This window comes from Nomascus leucogenys, chromosome 11, assembly GCF_006542625.1.
Source record: "Nomascus leucogenys isolate Asia chromosome 11, Asia_NLE_v1, whole genome shotgun sequence".
NCBI lineage: Eukaryota > Metazoa > Chordata > Mammalia > Primates > Hylobatidae > Nomascus > Nomascus leucogenys.
Genome location: NC_044391.1, coordinates 54,817,894 through 54,843,984, shown reverse-complemented (window position 1 = coordinate 54,843,984; position 26,091 = coordinate 54,817,894). Strand labels below are relative to the sequence as shown.

General features: G+C 46.9%; 1 protein-coding gene across 2 annotated transcripts in view; it reads right to left on the bottom strand.

The window, feature by feature from the left end:
- The window catches only part of TIMELESS (timeless circadian regulator), a 34,166-nt gene extending 8,091 nt beyond the window's left edge, over positions 1 to 26,075 (bottom strand). Inside the window, exons 1-15 of one of the 2 annotated variants that reach the window (XM_030822429.1) lie at positions 25,920 to 26,075; positions 10,208 to 10,365; positions 9,907 to 10,060; positions 9,672 to 9,786; positions 9,506 to 9,568; positions 9,155 to 9,256; positions 8,495 to 8,650; positions 7,590 to 7,723; positions 6,685 to 6,772; positions 5,909 to 6,085; positions 4,711 to 4,928; positions 4,373 to 4,476; positions 4,059 to 4,228; positions 812 to 949; positions 559 to 710 (exon numbers count right to left, since the gene is read on the bottom strand). In XM_030822429.1, the coding sequence (XP_030678289.1) occupies positions 559 to 710; positions 812 to 949; positions 4,059 to 4,228; positions 4,373 to 4,476; positions 4,711 to 4,928; positions 5,909 to 6,085; positions 6,685 to 6,772; positions 7,590 to 7,723; positions 8,495 to 8,650; positions 9,155 to 9,256; positions 9,506 to 9,568; positions 9,672 to 9,786; positions 9,907 to 10,060; positions 10,208 to 10,304 (1,868 nt within the window). In that variant the 5' untranslated portion in view covers positions 10,305 to 10,365; positions 25,920 to 26,075. The remainder of the gene's footprint in view (positions 1 to 558; positions 711 to 811; positions 950 to 4,058; positions 4,229 to 4,372; positions 4,477 to 4,710; positions 4,929 to 5,908; positions 6,086 to 6,684; positions 6,773 to 7,589; positions 7,724 to 8,494; positions 8,651 to 9,154; positions 9,257 to 9,505; positions 9,569 to 9,671; positions 9,787 to 9,906; positions 10,061 to 10,207; positions 10,366 to 25,919) is intronic. The other variant, XM_030822430.1, reaches the window with a different exon arrangement.
- Between the last annotated feature and the right edge of the window lie 16 nt (positions 26,076 to 26,091).

Sequence of the window (26,091 nt, the reverse complement as noted above, 5' to 3'; positions counted from 1 at the left end):
ATAATATACTGAGAAGTGAAAAATTACTATAAATCAGCATGTACAGTATTTCATTTTTGTAAAACAAGGTATATATGATATTTTTACATGTAACAGAGTAAAAAAACCTCTGGATGGTTACTCATCAAAATGTTAATGATGCATATCTTTGGCTACTAGAATTAAAGTAAGTCCGCCCTTAATGTCTTCAATAGGTTCTTGGATACTGCCACTTTAAGTGAAAACAATGTATAACAAAACCAGTTTTTTTTCTCTTAACGTTATAAGAAACATGCTGTAGGTCATTTCACTCAAAGCTGCAATTACCAAGGACTTATTGATGATGTCAAGTGAGGATTTGCTTTATCTTTATTTTTTTCTCAATTAACTATGCTTTTTAAATGTTTTTCAGAAACAAAAAAAACCAACAAACCAATCAAAACGCCCCAGGAGTCAGTTGGTGTACAGTCCCAGAGCCTTGATGAGATGACACTCTTTTGAAGACTGAGAACCCTGTACCGCAGTGATGGCCTCCTCCTTCCCCCAAAGCCCAAGAGGATGAGCAGGCAGGGTTCTTACCGGGCACACCTCAGGAGAGTCAGGGCCTGTGGCGCCTGGCCAGCCAGGAGACAGTCCTGGATCCGTACCATGGCTTCTGCCCGCTGCTCCTCCACTGGCACCTCTGAGGCCGCATCAAAGGGAACCATGGAGTCCATGCTGAGCTCAGAATTCTAGAGATGGATAAAGCTATGGGAGCGGAGGGAGTGGAAAACCCAGACTGTATACCCTGAGCACTATTCTCAAAAAAGACAGGGTTTCTGTAACCACCTACCTGGGCACAGCACTGTAGCTGCTCAGCCAGGGCTGGCCACACAGCCTCCACTTCTTCTGGGCTAGATGGGACATTACCAGAAACAATGGCCTGGTCTAGGACCTTCTTCTTCTTCTTCCTTCTCTTCTTTCGTTTGTTCTGTGGGGAAAGAATTGTATTAGGATGTCAAGAGAGCTAAAGAGGCCTTTTCCCCATCAGTGTCTTTTCTATTACAAAACTAATTAACCGGACATTCACAGAGTGCCCATTATGTGCTATCCATTGGTAATACAAAGCAATAGTTAACAGCATATTTCCTTCCCTTTGAGGAGCTTTTACTCTAGTGGTGGAGACAGGAAGTAGAAAGGTAATTACACTAGAGTATGGATAACAGCTATAATGTGAGTGAGCATAAGATGCCACGGCAAAACTCCTGACCTATTTCCTGAGTTCAGAGGTTTGCCAAAAGCAGTGCTATCTCAAGAGGTCTATAGAATAAGCAGATGCTATGAGGATCAAATAAGACACATGGAAAAGCTTCATAAAATGCAAAGCACTATGTAAATAAAGCCTCTAATTTTTTCTCCTGAAAACTAGGACAGCCAGGCGCAATGGCTCACACCTGTAGTCCCAACACTTTGGGAAGCCTAGGCAGGTGGATGGCTTGAGGTCAGGAGTTCAAGACCAGCCTGGGCAACATAGCGAGACCCTGTCTCTACAAAAAAATACAAAAATTAGCCAGGCATGGTGGTGTGTGCCTGTAGTCCCAGCTACTTGGGAGGCTGAGGCAGAAGAATCGCTTGGGCACGGGAAGGAGAGGTTGCAGTGAGCTGAGATTGAGCCACTGCACTCCAGCTTAGGTAACAGTGCGAGATCCTGCTTAAAAAAATAAATAAATAAAAAATAAAAAAAAAAGAAAAGCAGGAGAGTGAGTCAATACCCAAATCCTGCTTTTCCCAAGTCAGGGCTGTGAACCAGTCTTTGGTGTGGGTACTCAAAAGTCAAATAGGATGAACTGAGAGGCCCCTAAAGGTCATGCTCCATTAAAGAACTTATAATCAAACACACCAAATCTTAGGAGCATGGAGTCCAGCAGATCTGGATTTGAGTATTGAATTAGTATTACTAACAAGACTTTGGACAAGTTGCTTAAGCACTTTGGGCACATGTGCTACTGTGAGGATTGCATGAAGATGTCAGCACAGTGTCCGACACATAGTAAATGCTCAATAAATGACAGTACCTAGTATTACAGATAACACCACAGAGCCCTGAGTGCAAAAACACCCTTTAGCAAAGTCTCATTGGTACTACTGCATCTTTCAAGTCCAGTTATGACAGAATTTTAAGCTGTAGCAACTAGAGTTATAGGAAAGTTCTGGTACAAAATCTATTTTTTTTTTTTTTTTTTTTTTAAGACAGAGTTTCACTCTTGTTGCCCAGGCTGGAGTGCAATGGCGTGATCTCGGCTCACTGCAACCTCTGCCTCCTGGGTTCAAGTGATTCTCCTACCTCAGCCTCCCAAGTAGCTGGGATTACAGGTGTGTGCCACCGCGCCAGGCTAATTTTTTTTTTTTTCTCTTTTTTTTTTTGAGACGGAGTCTTGCTCTGTTGCCCAGGCTGGAGTGCAATGGCATGATCTTGGCTCACTGCAACCTCTGCCTCCCGGGTTCAAGTGATTCTCCCACTTCAGCCTCCCAAGAAGCTGGGATTACAGGTGTGCACGACCATGCCTGGCTAATTTTTGTATTTTTAGTAGAGACAGGGTTTCACCATGTTGGCCAGGCTGGTCTCGAACTCCTGACCTCAAGTGATCTGCCCGCCTCAGCCTCCCAAAGTGCCGGGATTACAGGCATGAGCCACCGTGCCTGGCCCAAAATCTGTTTATACAAAGCAAAGTCTCTGTGTTTCCAGGATACAAATTCCTTGGAGTTTTCATTTTGTCCCGGGGTTTTTTTTTATTTTAATGTGAACCAACAATTTTATTTTTCAGAGATAGGGTCTTGCTCTCGCCCAGACTGGAATGCAATGTCTCAATCACAGCTCACTGCACCCCCGAACTCCTAAGCTCCAGTGATCCTCGTGTCTCAGCCTCCTGAGTAGCTGGGACTACAGGTATGTGCCACCATGCTGGTGAATTGTTTTTTTTTTTTTTTTTTTTTTTGAGACAGAGTCTTGCTCTGTGGCCCAGACTGGAGTACAGTGGCATGATCTTGGCCTACTGCAACCTCTGCCTCCTGGGTTCAAGCAATTCTCATGACTCAGCTTCCCAAATGGTTGGGACTACAGGTGCGTGCCATCACACCCAGCTAATTTTTGTATTTTTAGTAGAGAAGGGGCTTTGTCATGTTGCCCAGGCTGGTCTCAAACTCCTGGCCTCAAATGATCCACCCACCGTGGCCTCCCGAAGTGCTGGGATTACAGGCATGAGCCACTGTGCCCAGCCTGTCCTAGGCTTTTCACTGATTCCACTTTGGGTTCATGGACAACTGTTACAATCCCAACTTTATGGATCTGGAGACTGACACGACCAGCTTGAGCTTATTCCAATAATAACCAATACAGGACTAAATTCCAGACTTTCTAAAGTTCAATTTAAGGCTCTTTTTGTGTTGCTGTTGAGACAGAGTCTCACTGTGTCACCCAGGCTGGAGTGCAGTGGCATGATCTTGGCTCACTGCAATCTCCACCTCCTGGATTCAAGTGATTCTGTCTCAGCCTTCTGAGTAGCTGGGATTACAGGTGTGCATCACCACGCCTGGCTAATTTTTGTATTTTTAGTAGAGACGGGGTTTCACCACGTTGGCCAGGCTGGTCTTGAACCCCTGACCTCAAGTAATCTGCCCACGGCCTCCTCAAGCGTGGGGATTACAGGTGTGTGCCACCATGCCTGGCCGCAATTTAAGGCTCTTTCCACCTCACCACAATGCTTTCAAGGTATAACCAGAAAATGCTATAGCATAATTATTAAACTCTAAAATTATGAATCCCCAGGGTTTTTGTACTTGGCACGTGGTAGGTGTTCAATAAATGTTTCCTGACTGAACTAAAATATTTATGGCAGATCAGAGATTATTCTAATGGGAGAAGGAAACTGAGAAGTCTACTGTAGTAGACTCACACTGGCCAACACCCACAAACCTCTTGCTGTCGTAGTTCAGAGCAGGTTTAACAGATGAACTTAAGCTGTACAAACTGTGAGAAGAAAGAGCCCCCCTTCCTTGACTCTCCCTCACAGCTCTTTCTACATTGTGGGGCTGCCCAGTACCTGCACCACCAGCTTCCCACGGCTCCGACAGAATCGCTCCAACATTTTGAGGAAGAGGTGGGTGGTCTCCACCAGGTCACGAAGGAAAGAGCGGGGCTGGCATCTCTCATCAAACTTTCGAAAAAGTGCCAGGAATAGTTCTCGGTACTCCATCACATAGAAAATATTGTCTAGGAATGGGGAAGAGAAACGGATGGAAGGGCTATTCTGGAAAGCTTGGAAAAGGAGAGATGGATGAAGCTGGGACTGGGAAGAATGAGATTCTCATCACGAGACGGGACAGGCTGGGATCAGGGACCAGGCCAGGGCCTCACTCTTGATGATGCGGCTGCTCTCCCTCACAGCCTCATCTGGAGATATGTCCATCTCATTCACTGTTGCCAGCAGCTCCTGATAGGCCTTCAGTGCCAAGTGCATCCTGGGAGTTGAGGGGAAAAGGTGAAATGGAGGACAACTTAGGGCAATGGCCCATGGAAACAGCAACCTCCCACAGCCAAAAAAAAAAAAAAATGTGCCACCCAAACCAAATTTCCCAGCCAGTCCTTGCTCCCCAGACTGACCACCTGAACCCTGAATCAGGAAAAAAGCACCAGCCAGAATTCAAGCATTCAGATCCCTAGCTCACTCTATCTCCAGTAACCATCCCACTCACCGGCGTGCCCAGGAGGCAGCTTCCTTGCGGTCAGTCAGCATCATCTCATAGTAGTTGGTGAGGTTCTGCTCAATGAAGTGGAAGGTACGGACACTGAGGGTCTCAGAAACCAGGCCTGGCTGGAAGGAGGCAGCTCGGTTGAAGGCCATGAAGAAAGCCAAGGCCCACATATAATAGGTCTCATCATGCTGCTGAGCTTTCTCCCGAAGCAGGTGATCCTAACGTTTAAAAAAGAAAAAAAAAAAGATCACCACAACTTCAGGGCTTCCAACTTCTTCCTTCCTGTCCTATGATGATGGAATGGATGCTGGACACCATTGTCATAATTTTTTTTTTTTTGAGGTGGAGTCTCACTCTGTTGCCCAGGCTGGAGTGCAATGGCATGATCTCGGCTCACCGCAACTTCCACCTCCTGGGTTCAGGCGATTCTCCTGCCTCAGCCTCCTGGGTAGCTGGGATTATAGGTGCTCACGACCACGCCCAGTTAATTTTTTGTATTTTCAGTAGAGATGGGGTTTCATCATATTGCAGGCTGGTCTCAAACTCCTGACCTCAGGTGATCCACCTGCCTTGGACTCCCAAAGTGCTGGTATTACAGGCATGAGCCACCGCGCCTGGTCTTTTTGACAGCCTCGCGCTGTCATGATGAGGCTGGAGTGCAGTGGTGTGATCTCGGCTCACTGCAACCTCTGCCTCCCAGGTTCAAGTGATTATCCTGCCTCAGGCTCCCGAGTAACTGGGACTACAAATGCACACCACCATGCCGGCTAATTTTTTCTTTTTTTTTTTTAGGAAAGATATGGTTTCACCATATTGGCCAGGTTGGTCTTGAACTTCTGACCTCAAGTGATCCACTGCCTCGGCCTCTCAAAGCGCTGGGATTACAGGTGTGAGCCACCGCGCCGGGACACTACTGTAATACCCTAGGATCCACAATTTCCAACTCTGTCCTGTTCTCGCTTTCCTCTCCCTCTGAGGCAATTTTTCCAGAGCCTCTTTTGTCATGCCAGGAGCCCACTCGCTCCTGGCATTTTCACTATCTCTCAGGGACATCCTAACTGCATATCCTTCCCACCTACGAGTCCACATTCCAGGGGCAGCCTCCCCGAGCTCCTCCCCACTTCTTACCCACCAACAGCTGCATCATCATCTGTCTATTCCATTCCTGATTATCTCCATATCCTTCACAGGTTCTCACCTTTACTGATCCCATGAGCCGGTTGTAACAGTTCTCCAGGAACTCCGAGCAGAAGTCTCTGAGGAAGAGCCTCACATTGAGGGCAGAACGGCGCTGAATGGACAGCTCTCGGGCGGCCTGGCGACGTTTAGGCACCTTTCTCGGCTGCTTTCCCAAATCTGAACTGTAGTTTCGTAGCTGGGTGTGTTGGTTGGGGGATTAGAATTACTCCTAACTACCACCTTCCCCTTGCAGCTCTCGTCAATTTTCTCAGAAGAAACTAATTTTTGTTTTTGTTTTGAGACAAGAACTTGCTCTGTCACCCAGGTTGGAGTGTAATGATGCAATCGTAGCGCACTGGAGCCTTGAACTCCTGGGCTCAAGCAATCCTCCCACCTCAGCCTCCCGAGTAGTTAGGACCACAGGCGGGTGCCACCATGCTCAGTTAGTATTTTTCACTTGTTGTAGGGACAGGGTTTTGCTATGTTGCCCAGGCTGGTCTCGAACTCCTGGGCTCAAGCAATCCTCCTTCCTTAGCTTCTCAAAGTGTTAAGATTACAGGCATGAGCCATTGTACCCAACCTTTAATTTAATTTTTTTTTTAGAGACAGGGTCTTGCCGTGTTGCCCAGTCTGATCTTGAACTTCTGGGCTCAAGCAATCCTCCTGCCTCAGCCTCCCAAAGTGCTGGGACCACAAGTATGAGCCACCAGGCCCAGCCAAGAACTCTTAAGATGATTACCCTGCTTAAGCTATGCAACTCCACTATGTTCCCACTCCAGATGTAAGAATACTCACGTTGTGAAGGCCTTTGTGAAAGATGAGGTCCCTCTCCCCAATGGATTTCAACCCCTGGACAATATAGGAGCCCCCAAATCGAGAATGCCTGCAGAAACAAAAAGGTCCAAGGTGATTTTTCAGTTCTCTGGAAACTTTATCTCCATTCTCTATCATCGGCACATTGGAGCAAGTTAAAACTACAAAATGTTGGTCGGGCGTGGTGGCTCACGCCTATAATCCCAGCACTTTGGGAGGCTGAGGCAGGCAGATCACCTGAGGTTAGGAGTTTGAGACCAGCCTGGCCAACATGGTGAAACCCTGTCTCTACTAAAAATACAAAAATTAGCCTGGCATGGTGGCATGCGCCTGTAGTCCCAGCTACTGGGGAGGCTGAGGCAGAAGAATCACTTGAACCCAGGAGACGGAGGTTGCAGTGAGCAGAGATCGTGCCACTGCACTCCAGCCTGGGCGACAAGAGCAAAATTCTGTCTCAAAAAAAAAAAAAAAACTAAAATGTTATTCAATCACCCCATCTTAGAATTTGCCTTCTATGGGGCCAGGCGCGGTGGCTCACGCTTGTAATCCCAGCACTTTGGGAGGCCGAGGCGGGCAGATCACGAGGTCAGGAGATCGAGACCACGGTGAAACCCCATCTCTACTAAAAATACAAAAAATTAGCCGGGCATGGTGGCGGGCGCCTGTAGTCCCAGCTACTCAGAGAGGCTGAGGCAGGAGAATGGCGTGAACCCGGGAGGCGGAGCTTGCAGTGAGCCGAGATCGCGCCACTGCACTCCAGTCTGGGCGACAGAGCGAGACTCCGTCTCAAAAAAAAAAAAAAAAAAAAAAAAAAAAAGAAGAATTTGCCTTCTATGCCCTCAGCATTCCATGATGTAGGAAAAAGAACCTGCCTCTCTGTCACTCACCTGTTGCCTCGCTGGAGAGCTCGAGCCTTCTTTTCTGCCATCTCTCGCTGGCGCAACACCTCCAGTTCTGCAACATCTGCGCTCCGCTCCTGAGCTAAGCGTCCCTGCCCTACTCCCGCCAGCTGCTCAGGGTTCTAGATTGGAACAAAGAGGGAAGAATCAGAACAGTCATTCCTTATCCTGAGTTCATGCCTACTGGGGATGCAAAGAGTGAACAAAATAGAACCCCATTAACGGGGCGCTGTGCTGTTGTTCTCCCTTATCTGAGGGGGAAATGTTCTAAGACTCCCACTAGATGCCTGAAACTGCAGACAGTACTGAAATATATATATGTATATATTCGTATATATATATGTGTATACACATATACATAGAACATGTACGTTCTATGTTTTATAGAATGTATATATGTGCTATATATATACGTTATCAGAAAACAACATGTATACATATACACACACACACACACACACACACACACACACACACACACACGTTCTATTATGTTTTTTCAATTTGATAACCAAGATGGCTAGTATGTGACTAACAGGCAGGTATACAGTGTGGATATGCTGCGCAGAGGGATGATTCACATCTTGTTTAGGACAGACAGGGAGAAAAGATTTCATCACACTACTCAGAACAATGGACAAGTTTAAAACTTCTAAAATGTTTATTTCTGAAATTTTCCACTTAATATTTTCAGACCATGGTTGACTGTGAGTAACTGAAATCAACGAAAGCAAAACCATGAATAAGGGGGTACTACTGTACACAAGACATGGCTACTCCTGCCGTCGCCTGCCTTCCCCAAATAATGCAGCCACTATCACAAGAACAATTCTGGCTGTACAGCAGAAAAGTTCATGGGCAGAGGGGACTTGGGCAATAGGCCAGGGTCTCACCTGGTCACGAAACATAAGGGAGACAATCTCTAGCACATGTAGGCTCCATTGCTGCTCAGCAGACGAGCTGGCCAGAAAGAGGAGCAGGTCATCCAGGCCGCTGAGGTGAATCGCCCAGAGGAGCTGGTCATGGGCACTGGCGTCATCATCAATCTTCTGAGCAGTGAGTGGTGAGGGTAGAGAGGGAGCTCATTCAATCCCACTGCCCTGCCTTGAAGCTCTCCAACTCATTCTTTGACCAAGTCTCCTCTCCCAGACTTGTCAGAGGACAGAATAGCACGAAATGGGCAGCTTGGCCAGGTGCGGTGGCTCACACCCGTAATCCCAGCACTTTGGGAGGCCAAGGCAGGTGGATCACGAGGTCAGGAGATCGAGGTCATCCTGGCTAACATGGTGAAACCCTGTCTCTACTAAAAATACAAAAAAAAATTTAGCCAGGCATGGTGGCGGGCGCCTGTAGTCCCAGCTACTCAGGAGGCAGAGGCTGAGGCAGGAGAATGGCGTGAACCCAGGAGGCTGAGCTTGCAGTGAGCTGAGATCGCACCACTGCACTCCAGCCTGGCGACAGAGCGAGACTCCGTCTCAAAAAAAAAAAAAAAAAAAAAAAAAAAGGCAGCTCAACCTAACTGCACAAGAACATAGAATACCCAAAACCCTCACCTTCTCCTGATCAAGGTCAGCTGGGACATGAAGAATATTTCTGACCAGCAGTAGGATCCGCTCAATCAGCAAGTTGTCTTCCTCCTGCCGTTCCTCCCAGCCCTAACCAGAAGAGAGGAAGAGGAAGAGACTCCCTGTGGAAGGCAGGCAGTATGTACTCTGGCTGGAAGACCCAGGCACAGAAGAGAAGCAGGATTAAAAAGAAAGCGTTCCAACGGTACTGAGGCAGCCAGAGACTATGGATCGGACTACCATATCCCCAAGGACTGGGACCATATCTCAGCATCTCCTCCTCTGCCCGGAGAAGGTGCAAAATGCTGTCCCATGGGATCCTGTAAGGTGAAGACTCACCAGCTGCAACAGCTCATACAGGGTTTCACTGAGGACTCCAAAAGCCTTCTCACTGGCAAAGGCCTGTGAAACGGAGAACCTGATCTTAAGTAGCAGTCATCCAATTCTCCACCTTCTTCACCACTGCCCCATATTCTGCCCCAGGGACTCCAAAGGAAAGCCTCACCTCTTTGTAGGCCTGCAAATAAGTTAGCACCTGCAAAAAATGGTGCCGAAAGCTGGGCTCCTTAGGCAGATTGCCAAAACAGAGCAAGGCTGGTTGTGTCAAGTTCACCATCAGTCTGGGAGACAATGAAGGAGGGAGAAGTTGTTAAGTTTCCTTACCAGCTCAAATGCCAAACCTATCAGCTCAAACACCAAAGCCTGGCAGGTGGCGAAAGTTTAAAAGCTAAGGAGGCAACCTGATAACAGCATCAAAGAGAGGCTTGTCCTGGCGATGCTGGGTGAGGATGGGCAGAAGGTCGCTCTGTAGGATCTGGGCTGCCCCCAGCTGCTGCCGCACATCTCGTGTCTCATCCTCATACCTCAAATAGCGGATCAGATCCTTCACACTCTCTTCAGAGACAGAACAAAACATGCATGTGGAACCTTGGAAGAAGTTCCACCCAGACCCACATCTTTTCACACCCATGGTTTGAGAAATTCAACAGACCTCCTTAATTCAAGCAAATTTTTTTCCTGTTTCCTCGAAAAGGTACTCACCTAAGCAATCTGGTTCCTTGTGGTAAGTGTCTCCCTCCAAGTACCCAAGGGCACTACATGTGGCTAGAAGTTCACAGTTCATCATGTGCAAGTTCATATATCAGTGGACCAACCAATAGAGAAGGAAGTGGAGAAACAGGAGACAGAAATGATGAGGCCTGGAGAGATAGAGAAAGATAAAAAATGTAAGTTCCTCTCCATGAAAAGAAGATAGGAACAGGACAAGGCCGTAATGCTTAGAATATTATGAACACGATCCTCAAATGTTTGACTTTTGTCACAACCAAAATTCTGTTCTCAGTCCCAGAGAAAGTTTTAAATAATGGCTTCTACCTGATCAAAACCAAAGAGGCTCCAGCCTATGAATTAAGCACCTGCCCTGGCCAGGCACAGTGGTTCATGTCTTTAATCCCAGCACTTTGGGAGGCCAAGGCGGGCAGATCACCTGAGGTTAGGAGTTCGAGACCAGCCTGACCAACATGCAGAAACCCTGTCTCCACTAAAAATACAAAATTAGCCGGGCGTGGTGGCGTATGCCTATAATCCCAGCTACTCGGAAGGCTGAGGCAGGAGAATCGCTTGAACCCAGGAGGCAGAGGTTGCGGTGAGCCGAGATCAGCAACAGAGCAAGACTGTCTCAAAAAAAAAATTAACAAATAAAATTGTTAGACCCTGGCTGGGCACAGTGGCTCATGCCTATAATCTCAGCACTTTAGGAGGCCAAGACATGATAATTTGCCCCAGTGTTCAAGATTAGCCTGGGCAACATTGTGAGACCCCATCTGTACAAAAAGCCAAGCGTTGTGGCACACACCTGTAGTCCTACCTACTCGGGAGGCTGGCTGAGGCAAGAGGACTACTTGCGCCTAGGTGTTCGAGGTTGAGGTGAGCTGTGATTGCACCACTACACTCCAGCCTGGTCTACAGAGTCTCTGGAAAAAAAAAATTGCTCAACCCTGTCACCCTCCACTTTCTGTGGCTCTTCCACGCAGACACAGCTCTGATGTATCACAGGAATTAAAAAAACCGAGCTCTGGCCATACAGTGATTCCACCAAGGATCTAATACATCTCAGGAGCCCTGAGGCTTCTGAGACACTGTGAATGTGTAGAGAAAGGTTCTTCACTCTCCTCTCCAAAGTTACTCTTACACCTTGGTAATCTCAGTAGAAATCAGCATCTAACAGAACAGGTGAGGAAATGGAGTGAATAGAAACTGGTACATTCCCTATCACTCTCTCCCAAAGAATCATCTTCCTTTAAAAAAAAAAAAAAGAGACAGGGTTTCACTCTGTTGCCCAGGCTGGAGTACAGTGGCATGATCACAGCTCATTATAACCTCAAATTCCTGGGCTCAAGCAGTCCTCCTGCCTCAGCCTCCTGAGTAGCTATGACTCTGGGCATGTGCCACCATGCCCGGCCTTTTAAAAAATTTTTCTAGGCCAGGTGCGGTGGCATCCCAGCACTTTGGAGGGCCAAGGCAGGCAGATCACCTAAGGTCAGGAGTTCCAGACCAGCTTGGCCAACATGGTGAAACCCCATCTTCTACTAAAAATACAAACATTAGCTGGGCGTTGGCCAGGCACGGTGGCTCACGCCTGTAATCCCAGCACTTTGGGAGGCCAAGGCGGGCGGATCACGAGGTCAGGAGATCGAGACCATCCTGGCTAACATGGTGAAACCCCCTCTCTACCAAAAATACAAAAAATTAGCCGGGCGTGGTGGCGGGCGCCTGTAATCCCAGGTACTCAGGAGGCTGAGGCAGGAGAATGGAGTGAACCCAAGAGGCGGAGCTTGCAGTGAGCAGAGATTGCACCACTGCACTCCAGCCTGGGCGACAGAGTGAGACTCCGTCTAAAAAAAAAAAAGAAAAGAAACAGCTTGTTTAACACTCTGAAAAAGTATATAGTATATGATATAATCTCAGCTATGTCCTTTGAAATCCATAATCACTATGAAAAACTCCATACTGTCTGTGGAAAAACCAAACTCTGACAAATATTTAAAGAGACTTATTCTTAGCCGATGAGTAACTGCAGTCCAAGAAAACACTAACTTAAGAAGTCTTGGCTGGGTGTGGTGGCTCATGCCTGTAATCCCAGCACTTTGGGAGGCTGAGGTGTGTGGATCACCTTAGGTCAGGAGTTCAAGACCAGCCTGACCAACATGGTGAAACACTGTCTCTACTAAAAATACAAAAATTAGCTGGGCGTGGTGGTGTGCGCCTGTAGTACCAGCTACTTGGGAGGCTGAGGCGGGAGAATCGCTTGAACCTGGGAGGCATAGGTTGCAGTAGGCCGCCACCCTCCAGCCTGGGCCACAGAGCAAGACTCCATCTCAAAAAATAAACAGAAATAAATAAAAATAAAAAGTTGGAGTCAGTAGAAAGGAATGTTTAATATCAGTGTAAATTAGTTAAGGAAGTCTGCTAACCATCGTGTGATTGATGCTATGCCAGAGTCAAGTTATGAGAGCAAGCCATAACATACTGGGTCCAAGTGACCTGTTTAGCAAGATGGATGGGCTGCGGACATGGCTCTCTCCAGGCTCCTCAGGAAGGAATTTAGAACACCGAACAGTGGTCAGAATTCAGTAAGAATACATTATCTTTATTTTTCTCATTTCACTTCAGATGGATGGAAATGTCATCATATATTAGCGTTGTTCTAGCATTTAGAAATCGATTTGTATAATAAAAATCGTAAACCAGTCCAACAAAAGGAAAACTCCATGCTGCACGGCTTCATTTTGTTTTGCTCATTGCTGCATTCTCCAGTGCTTAGAATACAGCTTGGCATATAGCGAGCATGCAATTTTTTTTTTTTTTTTTGAGACAGAGTCTCACGCTCTGTTGCCCAGGCTGGAGTGTAGTGGCGTGGTCTCGGCTCACTGTAACCTGTGCCTCCCAGGTTTAAGTGACTCTTTGCCTCAGCCTCCCAAGTAGCTAGAATTACAGGCGCACATCACCATACCAGGCTAATTTTGTATTTTTAGTAGAGACAGGGTTTTACCATATTGGCCAGGTGGGTCTTGAACTCCTGACCTCAGGTGATCCACCCACCTCGGCCTCCCAAAGTGCTGGGATTACATGCTTGAGCCACCACGCCCAGCCAAGCATGCAATAAATATTTGCCGAATTTTGAATCAACAGATTATCCTGGGTCATACCCTTTGAAACAGTAAACTCATTTCAGAAAATATAACCCAAGAAAATAATTCATAAAAGAAAGGAAATCATTTGTACAAAACCAAAAATAGTAATACCTTTTCCTAGTACACTCGAGTTTGCAAAATGATTTTATAGCTTTTTTTTTGAGACAGGGTCTCACTCAGGCATCCAGGCTGGCACCCAGGAGTGCAGTGGTACAATCATGGCTCACTGTAACTGAGACAGCAGAATAGGGAAAATGAGGCAGGATAATATTAAAGGGAATTTAAAGTTGGATAAAGGGCAGAATGAGTAAGAACATGAGAGCAGAAGCAAGGTGAAGGGGTAGGTGAGCAAGAAGCAAGATAAAAGGCAAAAGTTAAGCAGGCCAAAACAAAAAGTAAGCTAGAGAAGCAAGCAAGGACCCCATGGCCTGCAGGATCCAGACAAAACCAGCAAGGAGCAGCTCTTCAGGGCAAGGCATATGCATCAAAGAGAAAAAGTGTCCTTATCATGACCCCGTATGATAATCAGCTCATCAATGCATATGGACTGCATATCACGCATGTACTTAAAATTATGGGATGGAGGCAGCAGGCAAGCACTAAGTAACACATCCATCAATTAAAAGGCAGACACTGACTAGAGATTAGGCAGCCAAAAAAAAAAACCACATAAAAAGACCCAAACTACATCAAACTAATGCTGATCTCATTTTGCAGAGGTCAGTCTGCTCTCTCGCTCCGAGAGTGTTAATACTGGGCTTGATAAACCTTTTTTTTTTCTAAGACGGAGTTTCGCTCTGTCACCCAGTCTGGGGTGCAGTGGCACGATCTTGGCTCACTGCAACCTCCGCCTCCCTCCTGGGTTCAAGCAATTCTCCTGCCTCAGCATCCCAAGTAGCTGGGATTACAGGCATGCACCACCACACCCGGCTAATTTTGTATTTTTAGTAGAGACAAGGTTTCTCCACGTTGGTCAGGCTGGTCTCAAACTCCCGACCTCCGGTGATCTGCCCGTCTTGGCCTCACAAAGTACAGGGATTACAGGCGTGAGCCACCGTGCCCGGCTTGCCCAGCTAATTTTTTGGTATTTTTGGTAGAAACAGGGTTTCACCATGTTGCCCAGGCTGCTCCGGAACTCCTGACTTCAAGTGATCCTCCTGCCTCCTAACTATGCTAACTCAAATTTGAAAGTCTATATTTAAAAAGGGCACAGCCAGGCTCAGTGGCTCACGCCTGAAATCCTAGTACTTTGGGAGGCCAAGGCGGGAGGATCACTTGAGCAAAGGAGTTTAAGAACAGTTTGGGCAATATAGTGAGACCTCGTCTCTACAAAAAATTTAAAAAATAAAATTATCTGAGTGTGGTGGTGTGTGCTTGTGGTCCCAGCTACTAGAGAAGCTGAGGTGGGAGAATTACTTGAGCCTGGGAAGTGGAGGCTGCAGTGGGCTGATATTGCGCCACTGTGCTCCAGCCTAGATGACAGAGCAAGGCTCTGTCTCAAAAAAAAAAAAAAAAAAGGAATGGAATACTGACTGATACATGCCATGAAGTAGATGAAACTTGAAAACATGTTCAGTGAAAGAAGCCAAACACAGCCAGGTGCAGTGGCTCACACCTGTAATCCCAGCACTTTTTGGAGGCCAAGGTGGGCAGATCACCCTGAGGTCAGGAGTTGAGACCAGCCTGGCCAACATGGTGAAACCCCATCTCTACTAAAAATACAAAAAAATTAGCTGGGCATGGTGGCGGGTGCCTGTAATCCCAGCTACTCGGGAGGCTGAGGCAGGAGAATCGCTTGAACCCTGGAGGTGGAGGTTGCAGTGAGCCCAAATCGCGCCACTGCACTCCAGCCTGGGCAGCAAGAATGAAAAATGAAAACTCCATCTCAAAAAAACAAACAAAAAAAAGAAGCCAAACACAAAAGGTCATATATTGTATGATGGAATTTATATGAAATGTCTAGAATAGGCAAATGCAATAGGCCGATATGGGCACAGTGGCTCACACCTGTAATCCCAGCACTTTAGGAGGCTGAGGTGGGCAGAAATGGTTGTACAACTCTCTGAATATACTAAAAATCACAGAATTGTACAGTGGTTTTCTTGTATTTTTTTTTTTTTTTTTTTTTTTTGAGACAGGGTCTCACTCTGTTGACCAGCCCAGGCTGGAGTACAGATCAATTATGACTTGTTATAGCCTCAACTTCTTGGCCCAAGCAATCCTCCCACCTCAGCCTCCCAAGTAGCTGGGACTACAGGCATTCAATACCACACCTGGCTAATTTTTTAAATTTGTGTAGAGCTGGTACCTCCCTATGTTGCCCACACTGGTCTCAAACTCCTGACTGGCCTAAAGTAATCCTCCTGCCTTGGCCTCCCAAAGTGCTGAGATTACAGGTATGAACCACCACACCTGGCCTGAATTGTACACTTTAAAAGGGTGAATTTTACAGTATATGAATTATATCTCAAACAGCCATTATAAACTACACTCCACACAATTACTATACACATTCTGTTTCTACCATTTTAACACCAAAAAAACTATAGACAAAAATCTCAGGATAAAATACTGTCCTTCAAATTTAATAAATATGACTTCATGAAAAAATTCATTACATTGACTTTATTTTCACATTTCATCATAGACCAGGTGAGAACTTTGTCAAACACCATAGAGCCAGTGGATCTGGACATTTAAAAGGGATGTCAGTTACTTTTCCTACTCAACTAAGTATCAAGCAGTTCAGATGAAGCAATATGTATCTGAAATCAATACTTGGAGGCATTAAAATGCAAGAACCAAAAGAAAACAACAGATAAAATATTAAATGTATTTGCAATTCAAATTAACTTTTTTTTTTTTTTTTTTTAGACAGTCTTGCTCTGTCACCTAGGCTGGAGTGCAGTGGCGTGATCTCAGCTCACTGCAACCTCTGCCTCCTGGTTTCAAGCAACTCTTCTGCCTCAGCCTCCCAAGTAGCTGGGACTACAGGTGCATGCCACTATGCCCAGCTAATTTTTGTATTTTTAGTAGAGATGGGGTTTCACCATATTGGCTAGGCTGGTCTCGGAACTCCTGACCTCATGATCTGCCCACCTCGGCCTCCCAAAGTGCTGGGATAACAGGCATGAGACACTGCGCCCGACCAAATTAACTTACTTTTTAAAGACAAAACAAAACACTCTACCTGCCCCAAACCAACTCTGCTCCAAGGATCCTCTTTGAGACCCAGTAGTATGAACAAAATGGCATCTAGCACTTGAATTCCAATTCTGTCCGGTACTAAATTGGTGAACTTGAGCAGGTGGCTTAACTAAATCCCTTTCCTTATCAGTATACTGAGGAAATAATAATACCCACCCTCACGAGATATTAGGGAAGTGCAAATGAGATCATGTAAAGCAATGCTACTCAAACCTTGGTCTTCAGACCATTGCCAGTCCACAAACTATTAGCAGTCTGCATCAAGGTAAGTACAGAAAGAAAGCATTAGCACTTAGAACATCTTAGGGCAATTTGACAGGCAGTTTACAGTTTTGTTTTGAGACAGGGTCTCCCTTTGTCACCCAGGATGGAGTGCAGTGGCGTGATCTTGGCTCACTGTAACCTCCGCCTCCCGGGTTCAAACTATTATCGTGCCTCAGCCTCCCAAGTAGCTGGGGTTACAGGCCTGTGCCACCATGCCAGGTTAATTTTTTTGTGTTTTGTAGTTGAGATGGGGTTTCGCCATGTTGCCTAGGCTGCTGAACTCTGGCCTCAAGTGATCCACCCACCTCGGCCTCCCAAAGTGCTGGGATTACAGGCATGAGCCACCGCACCCAGCCAATGTTTGTTGAATCTAATAATGATAATAATAAAAAGCCTGTATTCTCTATGTCTTCTTAAATGTTATTTTTCTAGTAATTTTATTTTACAGAAGTGCTTTTAGAACACTACTGATCTGCAACAGCTTGAGGGAAAAATCTACCTGGTCCTTTACCAAGACAGTTTGAGAAGCAGTGATATTAAGCACTCTACCCAGTGCTGAGCACAAAGTAAGAACCCCTGGCTGGACATGGTGGCTCACGCCTGTAATCCTAATACTTTGGGAGGTTGAGGTGGGAAGATCACTTGAGTCCAGGGGTTTGAGACCAGCCTGGGCAACATAGCGAAGCCCAGTCTCTACAAAAAATAAAATACAAAAATCAGCCGGGCATGCTGATGTACACCTTCAGTCCCAGCCTTAGGAGGCTAAGGCAGGAGGATCACTTGAGCCCAGGAAGTTGAAATTGCAATAAGCTGGCCGGGCGCGGTGGCCCATGCCTGTAATCCCAGCACTTTGGGAGGCCGAGGCGGGCGGATCACAAGGTCAGGAGATCGAGACCATCCTGGCTAACACGGTGAAACCCCATCTCTACTAAAAATACAAAAAATTAGCCGAGTGTGGTGGTGGGCGCCTGTAGTCCCAGCTACTCGGGAGGCTGAGGCAGGAGAATGGCGTGAACCCGGGAGGCAGAGCTTGCAGTGAGCCGAGATTGCGCCACCACACTCCAGCCTGGGTGACACAGCGAGACTCCGTCTCAAAAAAAAAAAAAAAAAAAGACATTGCAATAAGCTGAAATTGTGCCACTGCACTCCACCCTGGGTAACAGAGTGAGACCCTGTCTCAAAAGACAAACAAACAAAACAAACAGAAAACCCCCCCAAATATTAATTTCCTCTCCATCTGTCAGACTCTATAGTCAGTTACTAAATGCTTAGGGAGAACCTTCCTGGCAAAAGATAGTGTGTAGGTGCAATGGTAGAGCTAAAGAAATTTAAGAAATGTAGTTGCAGAGGCCAGGCGCGGTGGCTCACGCCTGTAATCCCAGCACTTTGGGAAGCCAGGGCGGGTGGATCACGAGGTCAGGAGTTCAAGACTAGTCTGGCCAACATGATGAAACCCCGTCTCTATTAAAACTACCAAAAAATTAGTCGGGTGTGGTGGCGGGTGCCTGTAATCCCAGCTACTCGGGAGGCTGAGGCAGGAGAATCACTTGAACGAGGGAGGCGGAGGTTACAGTGAGTCGAGATCGTACCACTGCACTCCAGCCTGGGTGACAGAGTGAGACTCCGTCTCAAAAAAAAAAAAATGTAGTTGCAGAAATAAAATCCACAAATATAGAACAAACAATGTAAAAGACCAGGCAGTACAAGCTCTAAATATGTGATACCAAAAAAAACTAAAAAACTAGTACTCTTTTCAGGTTAAAGTGGTCAAGGAGGTTTTGTCTGAGGAAGCACGATTAGAACTGGGCCTTTGAAAGCTGCATAGGATTAAGGCAGCTGAGAATAGGACGGGCATTTAAGCAGAGAACTGCCAGTGCAAAACCAAAGAGGGGGCCATTATGAATAGATGAGTCCAACAGGAAAGCAATGGAAAAGCAGCTGGAACCAGCTTTATGGGAAAAACCTCATCTTTGTCCATCAGTTCAAAGATTTAGAACCTAACCCAGGGAGCCACTGAAGATTTCTGAGCTAGAAAACAAAATGATCAAACCAGGGTCACACATATCCTACTACTGTATCACTATATACATCAGTTTGGCCATTTTCCCGTGTGGCCTCTATCTCTTTTCCTTTCAGTACACTCACCCTGCAAAAGACCATACATAACCTCAGATCAATGCAACCATCTGCTTCCTAGACTTCAATTCAAATCTAGGCCCAGATGTGCTGGAGAAAACCAAACAACCCTGTATAGTGATATAAGACAGATGATGTTGTGGGAAGTCAGGGACCCCGAATGGAGAGACCAGCTGAAGCCACAGCAGAAGAACAGAAACTGTGAAGATTTCATGGACATTTATTAGTTCCTCAAATTAATACTTTAATAATTTATTACGCCTGTCTTTACTGCAATCTCTGAACATAAATTATGAAGATTTCATGGATATTTATCACTTCCCCAATCAATACTCTTATAATTTCCTATGCCTGTCTTTAATCTCTTAATCCCGTCATCTTCATAAGCTGAGGATATATGTCATCTCAGGACCCTGTGATCATTGTGTTAACTGTACAAATTGTTTGTAAAACATTGTGTGTTTGAACAATATGAAATCAGGGCACCCTGAAAAAGAACAGAACAACAGCGATTTTCAGGGAACAAGGAAAGATACCATAAGGTCTGACTGCCTGGGGGGTCGGGCAGAATACAGCCATATTTTTCTTCTTCTTTTTTTTTTGAGACGGAGTCTTGCTCTGTCACCCAGGCTGGAGTGCAGTGGTGCAGTCTCGGCTCACTGCAAGCTCCGCCTCCCAGGTTCACGCCATTCTCCTGCCTCAGCCTCTCTGAGTAGCTGGGACTACAAGTGCCCGCCACCATGCCTGGCTAATTTTTTGTATTTTTAGTAGAGACGGGGTTTCACCGTGGTCTCGATCTCCTGACCTCGTGATCCGCCCGCCTCGGCCTCCCAAAGTGCTGGGATTACAAACGTGAGCCACCGCGCCCGGCCCATATTTTTCTTCTTGCAGGGGGCCTATAAACAGACGTGTGAGTAGGAGAAATATCACTGAATTATTTTCCCAGCAAGGAATATTAATAATTGATAACCCTGGGGAAGGAGTGCATTCCCAGGGGTAGGCCTATAGACGACTACTCTGGGAGTGTCTGTCTTACACGGTTGAGATAAGGGATGAAATATGCCCTGGTCTCCTGCAGTGCCCTCAGGCTTACTAGGATTGGGAAATTCCAGCCTGGTGAATTCTAGTCAGACTGGTCTTCTGCTCTCAAACCCTGTTTCCTGTTAAGATGTTTATCAAGACAATGTGTGCCCAGCGGGACATGGACCCTCATCAGTAATTCTAATTTTGCCCTTGCCTTGTGATCCGACTCTGCCCTTTTGCCTTGTGATCTTTTATTGCCCTTTGAAGCATGTGATCTCTGTGATCCACTCCCTATTCGTACCCCCCTCCCCTTCTAAAATCCCTAATAAAAACTTGCTGGTTTTGCGGCTCAAGTCGCCATCATGGTCCTACCAATATGTGACGGCACCCACGGAGGCCCAGCTGTAAAATTCTTTTCTTTGTAGTCTTTCTCTTTATTTATGAGACCGGCCGACAGGCAAAATAGAAAAGAACCTATGTTGAAATATTGGGGGCTGGTTCCCCCGATAACACGTATAGCCTGCAACCTGAGCAGGGCCTTCAGCTGGTCCAGCAAATCATTTCAGCATTCTTTTTTTTTTTGAGACAGAGTCTTGCTCTGTCATCCAGGCTGGAGTGCAGTGGTGCGATCTCAGCTCACTGCAACTCCACCTCCTGGGTTCAAGCAATTCTCCTGCCTCAGCCTCCCAAGTAGCTGGGATTACAGGTGCCCGCCACCACACTTGGCTAATTTTTGTATTTTTAGTAGAGACAGGGTTTCACCATGTTGGCCAGGCTGGTCTGGAACACCTGACCTCATGATCCGCCTGCCTCGGCCTCCCAAAATGCTGAGATTACAGGCATGAGCCACCGCGCCCAGCCTCATTTCTGTATTCTTGGTCCGCTTCATTGTCTCTTCCCAAAGAACCACTGTTCCTAACTTTCATCATTATCCTCAAGCTCCTTCACTCTACTGCTTCCTTGCCTCCCACCTGGTTTATCTGCTTCCTTCCTGTTAGGAACAATTGAGGTTATCAGACATGAACTCTCTCAACTCTCTCCACCCAAGGCTAAAAACATACATATTTCAAACACCCACCCCTAGTTCTTTGCTTCTAATCTAAGTACTCTGTGATCCTCATTAATCACTTCCTGTTCCTTAGTTGGTTATTCCTTATTTCCAACCTTCCCTTTACACTAGCCCCATCCCAATATATTGAGTTGCTCAAGGCTATTCCATCTGTTTTTTCTTTTGAGACAGTGTCTCAAAAGTGTAGTGATGTGCAGTGGTGTGATCTCGGCTCACTGCAGCCTCAAGCCCCCAGGCTCAAGCTATCCTCCCACCTCAGCCTCCCAAAGTGCTGGGATTACAGGCATGTGCCCCCACACCTGTCCCAGCTCATCTTAAGGGGGGAAAAAAATCCAACATAAAACTTTTCCCTTTGACCTCTTATTGGCTGTTCCTCCTCCTACTTAAGTGCTGATTTTCCTTAGGCCTGCTTCTTTAGCCTTCTTCCCTTCTCACTGTACACGGCCTGATTGGGCAAACTCACCCTCTCCCATGCACTTCAACTACCATCCAAGCCAGAAGCCAGCAAATCTGTATTTCTGGCCCCTCTGAGCTCTTGAGTTGACAATCTCATATGTTAAACTGACTAACTGAATAGCATTCTCTACCTTTATGTCTCAAAGATACCTTACACTCAATAGGTCTAAAGCTGAACTCATCTTCCCAAGTCTGTCTCCACTTTAGCTCTCTCAAGGACTGACACTATCTCCTCAGTGAAGAAGGCCGAGTTTCACCTTATTAAAAGAAACCTAGGGCCAGGCACAGTGGCTCATGCCTGTAATCCCAGCACTTTGGGAAGCTGAGGTGGGCGGATCACCTGAGGTTGGGAGTTCGAGACCAGCCTGACCAACATGGAGAAATGCCATCTCTACTAAAAATACAAAATTAGCTGGGTGTGGTGGCGCATGCCTGTAATCCCAGCTACTTGGGAGGCTGAGGCAGAATTGTTTGAACCCAGGAGGCAGAGGTTGCAGTGAGCCAAGATCGCACCATTGCACTCCAGCCTGGGAAACAAGAGCGAAACTCCTTGTCAAAAAAAAAAAAAAAAAAGAGGCTGGATGCAGTGGCTCATGCCTGTAATCCCAGCACTTTGGGAGGCCGAGACAGGTGGATCACCTGAGGTCAGGAGTTCAAGACTAGCCTGACCAACATGGAGAAACCCTGTCTCTACTAAAAATACAAAACTGGCCGGGTGTAGTGGTGCATGCCTGTAATCCCAGCTACTCAGAAAGCTGAGGCAGGAGAATCGCTTGAACCCGGGAGGCGGAGGTTGCAGTGAGCTGAGATCGCGCCATTGCACTCCAGCCTGGGCAACAAGAGCAAAACTGCGTCTCAAAAAAAAAAAAAAGAAACCTAGGAGTCACCTTAGCTCCATCTCACTTAACTTCCTTAAGTTCTTCTATTCAGTTGCAGTCTATCCTTCTATTCCAATTGCTACTGCCTTAGTTCAGTTCCTGAGTAGATCTTGCTTAGGTTACTCAACCTCTTCCTATCCTCTTTCTCTGCCACCAGCCTTTTTTCTTTTTTGAAAGAGGGTCTCACTTTGTCACCCAGACTGGAGTGCAGTGGTGCAATCACAGCTCCCGGCAGCCTCCATCTCCCAGGCTCAAGCAACTTTCCCACCTCAGCCTCCCAAATAGCTGGGACTATAGGGTACATCATCACACGCTGCTAATTTTTGTATTTTTTGTAGAGACAAGGTTTTGCCATGTTGCCCGGGCTGGTCTTTAACTCCTGGGCTCAAGCGATCCACCCCCCTGGGCTCCCAAAGTGCTGGGATTACGGGCATGAATGCAGCTGCCTCTAGTCTTGTTCAATCTAGCCTCAATATGGTTACCTGATTTAGGCATATAACAATCCTGCTTAAAACACTTCAATGTATACATAAGAAACTTCATAGTGATTGTCTCTGAGAACTAGGGGATCTAGGATAGGAGAAATATTTCTCTTTCCCTTTGATACTATTTGAATTCTTTACTATTAGCATGCATTACTATACAAAACTAAAGTTTCAGTGACCCCCAGTGCCTACAATACAAAGTCTTTCATGAATCTCTCTCCTGTTTACCTCTCACGCTTCTCTCTCAAGCCACTAGTCTATCTAGAATGGCCTCCCATCTAAATATCAACTTAGCTCTGAAGACTCTGTCCAGGCCAGGCGCAGTGGCTCACGCCTGTAATCCCAGCACTTTGGGTGGCCGAGGCGGGTGGATCGCCTGAGGTCAGGACTTCAAGACCAGCCTGGCCAATATGGTGAAACCCTGTCTCTACTAAAAATTAAAAAAAATTAGCCAGGTGTGGTGGCGGGTGCCTGTAATTCCAGCTACTTGGGAGTCTGAGCCAGGAGAATCGCTTGAACCTGGGAGACCATGCCACTGCACTCCAGCCTGGACAACAAGAGCAAAACTCCATCTCAAAAAAAAAAAAAGACTCTGCCCAAAAGGGACTTCCTCCTGACTTCTCCACACAGAAGTGACCTCCTTTTCCTTGATGTCTACTGTGTGCCATATTCAGACTTCCAACATGGTACTTACAATTCATGTTGTATATAATAGTTAAAATCAAAGTCTATCTCCCTCCATTAGCCTTAGATTCCCTGAGGACAGGAATTCTTTTTTTTTTTTTTTTTTTTTGGAGACGGAGTCTCACTCTGTCACCCAGGCTGGAATGCAATAGTGCAATCTTGGCTCACTGCAACCTCCGCCTCCCGGGTTCAAGTGATTCTCCCTGCCTCAGCCTCCCAAGTAGCTGGGATTACAGGAACATGCCACCATACCCAGCTAATTTTTGTATTTTTTTTTTTTAGTAGAGATAGGAATTCTTATTCACCCTTGAATTTTCAGAGCCTTGTTAGAGGATCAGAATTTCCACAGATGGGGCTTAGGCAAGTGTTTTGACAATGTTCCTCAGGTGATTTTAACTATCCTATGATAACTGCACTAAAACGTAAACTCTTTCACATCAGGAATCATCACTACCCAGCACAATGTAAGTGCTCAATAAATGCTTTACTAAATTGAACTGAAACAGACAAGTCTGGAAGATGAGGGATAAGAGTTTGGAGCTAAAGATTTGGAGGCATCAGGATGTAAGATGGTGTGAGTGCAGTGAGAGGAGGAAGGAAGCCGGGAAGGACTTCTTGATGACCCTTTCACTTTAACCACAGAAGACTCAATTACATGTGTTTTCCTTACGACTTGAGTTCCTCAAGGGATGGGAACTCTCCGTCCTAGTCATCTCTGTAAGCCTGGTGCTAAGCACAGTGCATGGTACATGTTAGGAGCTCAGTAACCTTTTATTGATCTTTTATTGAGCTGTATCAATGCCCCTGGTAATACAGGGGGATAAAAAACTTCAGGGACACACAGGAAGAAGTGACTAACTTGGCATAGGAGGCCGGATACATTGATTTTCAGAGGGACAATTAAGCTCAGTCTTCAAAGAGAAGTTCGCTTGGCAGAGCAGTGTCAAGAACTTCCAAGCAGAAGGAACAGCAGGAACGTAAGTACTGAGATATGAAAGAGGGCAGCCACAATCTTTCTACGTGGCCAGGAGTCAGGTGCGTAAGAGATTTACAAAATGAAATTGAGAGGGTCAGGGCCAGACTGTAAGGGGCCAAAGACACCCACCTACGGATTTAAGGCTAACTGTGGGTGGTCAAAGAGGAGTTTTAAATTTAACATCAGATGATCTACCTTTACTTTGTACCAAGTACTAGTAGGGTTGGGCACGGTGGCTCACACCTGTAATCCCAGCACTGTGGGAGGCCGAGGCGGGCGGATCATTTGGGGTCAGGAGTTCGAGACCAGCCTGGCCAACATGGTGAAACCCCATCTCTACTAAAAATACAAAAATTAGCCGGGCATAGTGGCGGGCACCTGTAATCCCAGCTCCTGGGGAGGCTGAGGCAGGAGAATCGCTTGAACCAGGGAGGTGGAGGTTGCAGTGAGCCGAGATCGGGCCACTGCACTCCAGCCTGGGCGACAGAGCAAGACTCCGTCTCAAAAACAAAACAAAACAAAACAACCAAAAAAACAAACAGGCCAGGCGCGGTGACTCACGCCTATAATCCCAGCACTTTGGGAGGCCGAGGCGGGCGGATCACAAGGTCAGGAGTTTGAGATCATCCTGACCAATATGGTGAAACCCCCGTCTCTACTAAAAAAAATACAAAAAATTAGCCGGGCATGGTGGCGCGCGCCTGTAATCCCAGCTGCTCAGGAAGCTGAGGCAAGAGAATCGCTTGAACCCGGGAGGCGGAGGTTGCAGTGAGCCGAGATGGCGCCACTGCAGAACGAGACTCCGTCTCAAAATAAAATAAATAAAAAATTGAAAGTACTAGTCGAAGCACGAAAGGCAAAGAATTGAGAGGCTCAAGGAAAAAAGCTTCATTAGCAGCTGAGGTCCAGGTGACAAACCCAAACAAGGCAACGAAGGGAAGGGAGTGAGAAATCCATTCCATAAAACCCACGATATAAGCAAAGCGGCCTGTGAATTCCGACCCCTGCTGACAGCCAGGCCACACACCAGTTTTTTTCAGGTCTCAACTAGATGCTAAGCTCCGAAGTGGAACTCCCTCAGATACTTTCTGTTCTAATTCAGGAGTTCCAAGCCCCTTTCCATCACAACCCATCCAGCGGGAGGCCCAAGCTGTGCGGAGCAGCGCAGGGATAAGCCTGCGTCCGGTGAGACCCGGGAACACGGCGCGGGAGACTAAGGAGCAGAGTACAGAACTGCGCGTGCGCGCCTGCAGCACGAGCCCCGCCCCCTGGCTCTAAACCGGATGGCGCGAAAAGGGACTCAGCGTCTCCCGAGAATGCCCCCATAGCTTCGAAAGGATCCCCGTGTCCGCTTAGCGCCCTCTCGCCACACACTCACTCACCCGCTCCCTGCGGGTCTTCAGAAGCCCGGAGGAGCCAGGAGCCCTCTGGCGCGGGGCCGCAGCCTTTCCGCCACCAGGCTCAGCTGGACCGGTCCTCGCCTGCGCGGAGAGCTAGGCGGGGCGAGCCGGGCTGGTCCACGTGACTCCGAGCGAGCTGGGGCGGAGATTGGTG